At 47.7% G+C, this 10,358-nt stretch overlaps 1 protein-coding gene across 1 annotated transcript in view; it reads left to right on the top strand.

Moving 5' to 3' along the window:
- Positions 1,531-10,358, top strand: part of BEND4 (BEN domain containing 4) — a 29,513-nt gene continuing 20,685 nt past the window's right edge. Inside the window, exons 1-2 of the mRNA XM_018049941.1 lie at positions 1,531-2,008; positions 9,666-10,232. Of these exons, the coding sequence (XP_017905430.1) occupies positions 1,531-2,008; positions 9,666-10,232 (1,045 nt within the window). The remainder of the gene's footprint in view (positions 2,009-9,665; positions 10,233-10,358) is intronic.

The raw sequence follows: 10,358 nt of genomic DNA, 5'->3' as shown, positions 1-10,358 counted from the left end.
AAGAGAAGTCTGGCGAATGAGAGACCAAGGTCCTCAACCTGGAGAAGAAGAAAATAGGTCACTTTTCCAAGACTAAAAGGAAAGCTCTGAAAAGGAAACTAACTTCACAGTGGAGAGATGACAGTCACACATCAAGGAGGAGACGTACCCAGAATTCTAACCTGGAGAGTGAAGATTGAAGGCTAGAAACCAAACCTGGGAGGGAGTTGCTGATATTGGAGTTAACCTAGCGGAGGGGTGATTTGTTCCCAAAATGGCTGGGAGAAGCCAGGGCAGTCCTCTAGATTTGAAGACATCTCTAGCCCAAGGGATCCTTCTCTGAACCACAGAGGCGCTTCCCTCATTCAAACAACTACTGAAATTTTGTGCCGTCCAGAAACCCTTCCCTGGTGGCCCCAGACACAGTGAGGAGCCTGGGCAACGCAGAGAGCCAGAGCTTTTGGGCAATTTTGGTCCAACAAGGGCATGCGCACACACACACACACACACCCCAAACGATATTGTTCTGAGTATCTAATCACCATCCCCAAAGGGGGTATCAGGTCATATTTTTTCCCCTAAATTGCAGAGTCTACCTGCTACAAGAAGTGAGAATTTGCACATCTGGGTACATCTATGCAACTCGGCCACACACTTGAGTATCTGACTATGTGCAATTTCCTCAAAGAGCCTCAGTTTTCTCATCTGTAGAATGGGGAAACGGATTCTTTTATGCCCTCTCATAGGAATCTAATGACATAATGTAAAAGTCTGATGCTCTGTGTTTTCTTATGACAACATGAACTCGAAGGCCATGAGCTGGATATAGACAAAAGCCCCTGGGCGCGCAAACAACTCGCAGCAACCTGGGTCAAGTCTTCAAGATGTTCTTCTCAGAAGGCTGGCGGAGCAATTTTCCATAGGCAGAAGAACGCGGTGTATTATCTTCCCAAGGTACAAACGCACTCCAGCTACCCCGCCCCGCCCAGCCCCGAATACTCCCAGCTGGGTGCAAGCCGAGAGTTTGGGGTCGTGCAGGGGTCGCCAAGAGCTCCTTCCTAAAACCGGGCCCCGCCCATAACAGCAGGAGCCTCAAGTGCACGGGGCTCCGAAGTCTCGTCCCGGCCAGAACCTCGCGCTGTTAGCAGGACGCCCTCGGGGTCCCGGCTCTTTCCTTCCCTTCCCCCGTCGGAGGCGCACACCAGGCTCGGCGACCACGCGGGCGGCAGCGGCGGCACCAGGCTCCGCCCCCGCCCCCATTATCATTAGCAGATATTACCCTAAACACTTGCTCTTTACCTCCTTTCTCCCTCCAGGCATTGGCGAGGCAGCCTGTCAATCAGGGCTCGGGCGGCAGCCCCCCGCGCAGGGGTTCGGCGATGCCAGGCTTCGCGACAGGCGGCGGTGGTGACGGCGGCCGCGGCACAGACACCCACCCTCCCACACGCGCGCACCCGGGCAGAGCCGGCGGGCGGGCGGCAGCGGCATCTTCGGAGCCCGGCGCCGGGCGCCGAGGGGGCGTGCGGCCGGGAAGCGGCCGGGAGGCGCAGGATGGAGGAAGAGATGCAGCCGGCAGAGGAGGGGCCCAGCGTCCCCAAAATCTACAAGCAGCGCGGCCCCTACAGCGTCCTCAAGACGTTCCCCGGCAAGAGGCCCGCGCTGGCCAAGCGCTACGAGCGACCCACCCTGGTGGAGCTGCCGCACGTGCGGCCGCCCCCGCCGCCCTTCGCCCCGCACGCCGCGGTCTCCATCAGCAGCAGCGAGCCGCCGCCGCCGCAGCAGTTCCAGGCGCAGGGATCTTTCCCCCCTGGGCCCGGCCGGGCCAACGCCGCCGCGTCGTCGTCGTCTCCGTCCGGCACGCCCGCCGCGTCCCAGGGCCACCTGAGGACTACGGCGCCGCCGCCCGCGGCCCCCGCCGCGTCATCATCCTCCTCTTTCGCCGCCGTCGTCAGGTACGGGTCGAGCCCGGCGGCCGCCGCGGGCAGCAGCAGCACGGGCGGCGACGGCGCCAGTCTGGAGCTCAGCGCAGGTACCAACTCTTGGGCGCAACTTTCCGTCCCGCCACGTCCGGGGGGAGGGGTGGGGCCCCGGGAAGGAGAAGCCCAGGGACCGCGGAGAGCCTGCGGCGCGCTGGGCCCAGCGGGAGGGCCGCGAGGGGAGAGCGGGGGTGGGCAGGGGGCGCGCACAGCGGCTGAGGGAGGATTCGGACGTCCGAGCGCACCCCGGAGGCCTCCACGCGCGGCGGCAACTTCTGGCGCTTCCCGGCCGCCCCCGCCGCCGCGTCCCGGGCTTCCGACGGCGCGCGCGCGCCTCCTAACAGGTGTCTCCGCCGCTCGCCTCCCGCTCGGCGCCCGGGGAACGCGGCGGTGGCGATGGGCGACCTGGCTGGTGGCGGGGGAGCCGGGGGCCGCGCGCGGGCTGGGAGTGGGAGCGGGACACCCTCGGGTGGCAGCGGCGGCCGCTCCGGGAGAAGCTGGCGCTCTTCGGCGACTCTCGAGGAAGCCCTCTCTCTCTGCGGCTTCACTTTTTCCTCCTGCTTCTTCCGTTTCTCTCTCACTTCCCCTCCATTTGCTTCTCCTCTTTCCTCCCCGTTTGCTCTCTGGTTCTCTTTCTCCCTCGCTCTGTCGCGGTCACTCAGCGGGCCCTAGGGCCGTTTGGTTTAGTCCGTGCGAGCGCGCTGTCTCTGCCTGCCCCTTTTCCCACCCACCCCCGGGTCCCCGCGGGTGGCTGTAAGACGCGGGGCTCCCCCGGCACCAGTCACGCGGGTGGGGCGGGCGGCCGCGACTCAGGGACGGAGACTCCTGCCCCTCCCCCAGCCCCGAGAACCCCGGGCGCTCCAGGTCCCGCCGCCCGCCCGCGCTCCCCGCGCCGGGTGGGCGCTGCTGCGCGCCGTGATCCCGCGCCTCTCGAGCTTTCTGGGCCCGGGCCCCTCAGAAATGCCTTTCCGGGAGCACTCACCCCGGGTACGAGACTGCTGGTAAAAGCCGGCCCTCCTGCCCAGCTGCGGGGAGGGAGGCGGGCTGACGGGAGAGGCCGCAGCCTGGGGCCTGCGCCCAAGGGTGCACTGTGCTTCCTGAGGACGCGCAGCCCCGTTTATCCCGCTCCTCGGAACTAAAAAGTTCCTGCTCAGGCCTTTTACGGCACTTTGGAGCCCTCCGAATCTTGCATATAAGTGAATCCAAAGGTGGTGGGTTTTTTTGTTTTTGTTTTTCCTAATGAAAAATAGGAGCATCGTCTTGAAATGAGTTATAGAAGCCTAAGCTCCTGTTCTGTTGTTTGTCAATATTTTGACACATGAAGGATTGGTTTTGAGAAAGAAAATCTAATTGTAGGTTATAGTGAAGACTTGTCCTGTCACATCCCTCACTGATTTGGAGGGGTTCTTGTGTGGATGTCCTCATTGTTTGCAGGAGGTGGGTTTTTTTTTTTTTTTTTTCCTGTATTTGTAGTCTGTTGTGCTTTTGTATTCGTTGTTAGGCTCTCCTTTCATTTTCCTCATTTTTCTAGTGTTTTCCCCCTTTCTTAGTGAGGTTTGTGTGCTTTCTGGGTTTGGGTTCTGGTTTTCTTACAAACTACTTCATGGTCATTCCTTGTTAATTTCCTAGCTCTGCTTTCTTATTCAGAAGTTTGGGTCTTTTTCCCATGTTCTGTACTTTGTGTACTCTTTTGCACAACCTCCAAGCCATCGTGTTCATTAGGGGTTTCCCCCCCTTTATCCACCCACTTCAGTCTTTAATCTCATCTTGCTTTCTCCTTTTAGACTTTACTGACTGTTTTTCAGTCTTTTACCTTTTTTAAGACAGTATAAGTCTGCCCCCTTTCATTTTCATGTTCACCCATAGTTTTAACCTTACTTTTTCCTGCTGTTTTTCCTGTATTCTGTTTTCTGCACCAGTTACTTGCTGTCCTTTCCAGGGTCCCTACTACTCTGGCAGTTTCCCCACTGTTATCCATAAAGAGTTTTTGTTGTTTTGTTTTGTTTTTCCTTCTTACCTTGTTCTGAATGTCCTCTCTCAGTGTTTACTCTGATGTCCTGTTTAGTCTGTCTCTGTCCCCAGGTGGAAATCATGTCACTGATTCTAAAAGTGTGAAAAGGAGCTCGCCGATGCTCCTCAGATTCCCTGTATTTCTTATTTCCCTTTATTTTCAACGTTTCTTATTTTTTTAAAGAGAGCTCATGAAGTGGCAAGCTTCATAGCCCCAAGAATAGGATGCCATGTGCTTGTTGGAAAGATAGGAATTGGGTTGTAGGTTTCTTCCTCGCAGTAAGGAAGATCAGTTCAGTGGCTCAGTCATGTCCGACTCTTTGGGACCCCCATGGGCTGCAGCACACCAGGCTTCCCTGTCCATCATCAACTCCTGGAGCTTGTTCAGACTCATGTCCATTGAGTCGATGACAACATCCAACCATTTCATCCTCCATCATCCCCTTCTCCTGCCTTCAGTCTTTCCCAGCATCAGGGTCTTTTCCAGTGAGTCAGTTCTTGGGAAATGGTCAGGGGCAAAAAAAAAACCAAACAAACCAGACCTTAGAACTAGACATCATGAATTGTGGTCATAATATTAATCACTGGGGACAAAGCCATCTCTTAACGGGCACAGTGTGTGAGTGGCCCTCAGAAGGACAGGCGCCTGAAGAGATGATTGGCCCTTTGAGGAACTAGTGGTGACGCTTTGAACCAATGAGCATGTGTGCCCCGCCAGCCATGTGAGCATACATGGGGGAGTGGAGGCAGGGTGGTGATTTGCTTGTTGCACCCTCCCTGCAGTGTTATTGCAATGTCTCAGGCCACCTGGTAAACTGAAAATAATCAAAACATCAATGAGATGAAATAAGTGAAGGATGGAAGAGAGATGACTGAGTGTCCAGAGTAAATGCTGTGAAAAGATGAAAGGGTTGAAATGAACCTTATTTGCCATTAAGGGCCATAAACCATTGAGAGGAGACACGTGATTTAAAATAGATTTTTCAGTGTTCTTATAAAATCTCCTGAAGAGAATAATTTTCCTTAAAAGGGGTAATATACCATGGTTCTAAAAGCATATTTTTCCTCTGTGGGAGGCTTAGAGTTAAAACCCACGTAGATCTTGATATGCAGCCTAAATTTGGCATCAGGAAATGGGAAATTGCATCTTTAAGCAGAGTACAATCAAAAATGAATTACAATAAATCCTATATAATTGCATAGGTCATTCTCTTTAATGAGATTTTATTAACCTGACTGTCAAGCTTTTGAGTCAGGCAGATATTTTATCTTCTTCAACTGATAAAAGTGTCAGCTATAAACCACCATATAAATATTCATAAATCTACACATCTGTGGCAGCCTATCAGCATCATTCTTTTGGACATTAAAAGCATTCTAATTACTTTCTGTCTAGCAGAGCTGAAATGCTGCCTGTTATAGTATGTGCTTGGCAGGCATGATTGCTTTTGTTTGCCATCACAAATAGCAGCATCCTATTTTATATACCGATGGTCCAGAAAATATTCAGGGATTGACTAAGCAGGATGAATATTAGGAAGCACCATCTGGTTTTGATAGCACCGAGTATATTAACTCATCTGTTAATTTTTGACACATCATTGATTTATTTATTTAGAAAAATTGCATCCTGTTTTGCTGTGTTGATGTTTGCCATTAGGGAAAAAAAACTGATGGCATTTTTTTAAAGACATACAGTAGTAAATTGATTTAAGAACAGGATGATGCTTCCAGAGATGCTTTCATTTTGTAACTTCTATTTTCTATGCCACAAAGTTCTCTCATAGAAGTTATATTAATGTTTTAAGAAAATCATCTATTTTGAGCTAGTTGGAAATCCTTTTAGTAGATTATAATAAATATATGGATATGTGGTAGTATAGGTCACAAATTTTTTTCTGCTTCTGCATTTTTAATATTAATATATTTCACTCTTCACTGGGCTAAAATCAAAAGGTTACCACTAATCTTGACTACTATGATCTCCTTCATAGAAACAGAATACTCTTGGGGATCTGCTGTGATGGGCAAATTCCATTCAAGGCTTTACTTACAAAGAAGGATGTTAAAGTAGGGAGCCTGTGTTTCATTGCTGAGTTCCCATCCCTCTTCACTTACCAGATTTAGGATGGATTAAACCTCTTAAATTCTGAAGAATTTCTAGAAATGACTTTTTGAATTACAAAAATAATCATGGGTTCAGATTCTGGAATCAGACTAGGCACAATTTGCAACATGGTGTTATCTCCTGACAGGTTTCACAATAAAGCAAATTTGAAAAACATGGTCATTTTAGAGTGTTTTATGATTGTGATTTTTAAAAGACATTTTATGATCTTTCATTTTAGAGAAGTTAGGGATAAAGTAAGTTGTGTTAAAGCCTCTGTGTAATCTGTTGACTTTGTACTGCCGTGCTAACACTTGAGTGGAACATTCTGTGACTAGTGGGGGTAAAAAAGTTCAAAAAATTTAAAATACACGTTCACACTTTGCTCAATTAAGAATCATGGATCAGTGTGTCATACAACTGTGTTCATATAAAAACAGAACTTTTCTCCATTTCTTAGCAATAAGGGGCATCACACAGTACCTACATTTCTAATTATATTTTGTCTGGAAAGGTGAAGTATTGCTGGCTGCAATATATGTTAAGTGGAAAGATTTGCTGTTTTCCACCAAATATAATAGTAACATTTTTCATCGCACACTTCAATGTATTGACATAAAATACTATTCAAATATTATAAGGTACTGAAAAGAAGAAAATTCAGCCTTTTAATGGCTACAGTGGCTATTTTTACATATATCAGTTCTGAGAACAAATTCTGAATAAAACATTCAGAAAAACTGCAGACAAGAACTGTTTTGTGGCTATAACTATTCTCTGAGGTTCTGAATGCACTTTAATACATTATCCATAATAGCATAATACATAATGACTTTTTCTCAATATATTACGAGTTTCTCCTTCAGTTAAGAAAACAAATCACGCTTGTCTATACATCAGATTTTTTTCCCCCTTAAAATCTATATCGTAGTGTGATTTATCAGTATTCAGACAACTGAACTCCTTTTAGGACACTGGACAAATATATTCAAGGTGGTTTTTTTTAAGCAATTCTGTTTTAATCTTTCTTTTCATATTTTGTTTCATCAAGGTTGTATTAAAGGTGTATAGGCTATGAATCGATTGGGACTATTCTGATTAAAATGCATACAGTAAATACAACTTCAGGTCTGAAATGGGATTATAGGATTAAATGAATGAAAACTGCTAATGTGCCAGAATTGAGAATCCCCAATCAATATTGTCCTTTGATTTCACTAATAAAAGAACAAAAACCTGGGAGTAAAAAATGAGAATGCAACATCTTAAACCTCCCCACTTGTATGGTTCAGCTGTTAACTTTCTGATTTATTCAGTTTTGGCCATTGTAAAATATAATGCCCAACTATTTGAAGTCTTTCTCAATTACATTTCAGTTCAAATCATGAGTTCATTTCTTTCTTTCCACCAGGCTGTGGGCAGAGTCATCATGACTTCCAGTGTTTGGTGTAGGAAAGATAGTTCCCATATACACATCCCCTTTTCTCCAAAGTAGCAAGCCAACTTTATCTCAGCTGCTACTTGGGTCAAGTTTCACAGCCCATCAGTCAGCTCTAGACTAAAACTATACCTGGCATCTAGTTCTTTCTTCAGCACTCAAAGTAATTGTGGTTAAAAAGCAGGCCTGTGCCTCATATTTGTGGGATTCAGGGTGAGAATACAAATGCTGTAAACTAAGATACTGTTTTATCTACAAGAGTCCCCGCATGTATTCAGTAAATATTTCGTGAGATGCTGGGCTGGCCCTCAAGCTCCAGTCCACTCATGGAATATACAGTCTCTTAGGTCTCTGCTGAGCCGAAGAGTACTGGCCTCTGTGTTCTGACTTGTCGTTTGTCCTGAGGGTTTACGAATGGTAGCGTTTTATAGATGTGGGAGATGGGAGGGGTGCTTCCTGTGTACTCTGGGCCTTAGATAAATAGTTAGAAAAGGAGGCTTGTCCCCCTCCGCCTGATATCTTAGTTACTTTAGGAAGGCTAGTAAGAAAAAACAAAGAAGAGCATGACGTACTGTATGGAGATTTCTAAAGGTTGGTTTTACTGGTCGTTAACCTGGGTTTTCTAGAGAAATCAATTTTCTTAAATCACAATTATTCTGGTTTGTTGTCCCCAAAGAAACCGTTGAGCATCTCACCATTTTTCACTTTTAAAGGTCTTTTTTTCCTTGGTAAAGATACAGCTAGACAACATTTCCAGGGACAACAAGCAACTAGTTGTTTCAGGCACTGAGTCGTGTCCAACTCTGAGACCCCGTGGACTGTGGCGCGCCAGGCTTCCCTATCGTTACCATCTCCCGAAGCTTGCTCAAACTCATGTCCACAGAATCAGTAATGCCATCCCACCATCTCATCCTCTTGTCCCCTTGTGCTGCTTTCAATCTTTCCCAACGTCAGGGTCTTCTCTAATGAGTAGGCTCTTTGCATCAAGTGGCCAAAGTATTGGAGCTTCAGCGTCAGTCCTTCAGTGACTAGTTATATTTCTATAATAAACAATAGATATTGGCATCTAGAATCTACAGTATTTTGTTTGTTGCCACTATTTTACATAGAGGGGAGAGGAAATAAGAGGCACCCTCATTGCCAAGTATAAACCCTAAAAAAATATCTCTCTGGGTTTTTATAAATTGCCCATTCTGGGTGGTGGTCTACAAAGAAGAGAATGTTGATGTAGCGCTTACATTTAGGGTGAATTTTCAGAACTCTTAGACTGACAACATTGAGTCACATTTTCACAATATTGACTGGGGCAGGGAGCGGGGGCCTTTCCATATTTTTTCTTTTTGAGGTGAACTGAGGTGAACTGATTGCTTTCTATCCATTTTTTGCTTTCCACTGATTGACAGTTAACACGCTTTGGAATACATTTGTGGAAACTGACTGGCCCTGTCTGTGCATGCCAGTTAAGAGATTTGGTGGGAGAAGCCCACCAAAGGCACTGTTTGAGAAGGGCACTGTTGCTTTTCAGATGCTGCTGCTATAGATCAGGCTAAGGTATCAGATACAGGAAAGAATTACCAACCCAGATGGTGGATGACACAGTGTTGCATTGGGGCTCCTCCTCATTTGCCTCATAGGCCCACTCCTTGTTTTATCTTAGGTGTTTAGTGAGCACTTCACCTCTCGTTCTTCTCCAGTTTGCATCTGGGAGCAACGTACTCTCAGTGGGGATTGTATCAGCTGATTAATAGCAAGGGCATGAGGGCACTCCAGAAATAGCAGTAATGATCGCTGTAAGCTCCCCTGTCAATGAGGAGTTGAGTCTGCAGGGCTGGCTTGATTCATTAGATTGAGAATGTTAATGAAGCCAAAGGTGTAAGTTTGCAGCTGTGCAGGCCAGCCGATGCCATAGAGAGGGGGTCTCTATTCGGTGCCCCAGTCCCATCCAGCCATTTCCCAGAATCGAGTTGGGGTGGCTCATCGGGAGCAGCAGGAAGCTGTGCATCCAGGTACATGTGGATTCACTGTGTCACACCGGTGTGCGGCAGAGAGTAGAAGTCCATGGTTCTGACATTTCTGAGCGTTGAGCTCCAAGTCGAGGACCCTCTGTCCCTTGTCTTGGCTGTCAGTCTCTGACGTGTCTTCTTCTCTGTTTCAGAGAGTCGTATGATCTTGGACGCTTTTGCTCAACAATGCAGCCGAGTCCTTAGCCTCTTAAATTGTGGAGGCAAACTTCTAGACTCCAACCATTCTCAATCCATGATATCTTGTGTGAAGCAGGAAGGCTCAAGTTACACTGAAAGACAGGAACCATGTCCTGTTGGCAAAGGGGTCCACAGTCAGACCTCAGACAATTTAGACATTGAAATGCAATATATGCAAAGGAAACAACAAACTTCTGCATTTTTGAGAGTTTTCACCGACTCCCTGCAAAATTACCTGCTCTCAGGGAGCTTTCCAACTCCAAACACCTCCTCGGTCAGCGAGTATGGCCACCTGGCGGATGTGGATCCTCTGTCAACATCCCCCGTGCACACGCTAGGTGGCTGGACCTCCCCAGCAACATCTGAATCCCATGGTCACCCATCATCATCTACGCTGCCTGAGGAGGAAGAGGAGGAGGAAGAGGAAGGCTACTGTCCCCGATGCCAAGAGCTGGAGCAGGAGGTGATTTCGCTGCAACAAGAAAACGAAGAACTCAGAAGAAAGCTAGAGAGCATCCCAGGTACCCTGCCCTGTTACTTAAAAGCCACTGCCACTCATTTTCCGTTGTCCCATTTGTGTGTGTGTGTGTGTGTGTGTGGTTTGTGTTGTTGTCTGTTGGAACCAGTGATGTAGAAAAGTTGGGGAA

This window comes from Capra hircus, chromosome 6 (genome assembly GCF_001704415.2).
Source record: "Capra hircus breed San Clemente chromosome 6, ASM170441v1, whole genome shotgun sequence".
NCBI lineage: Eukaryota > Metazoa > Chordata > Mammalia > Artiodactyla > Bovidae > Capra > Capra hircus.
The sequence above is the reverse complement of the archived record's forward strand: the minus strand, read 5'-3'. Positions and strand labels throughout refer to the sequence as shown.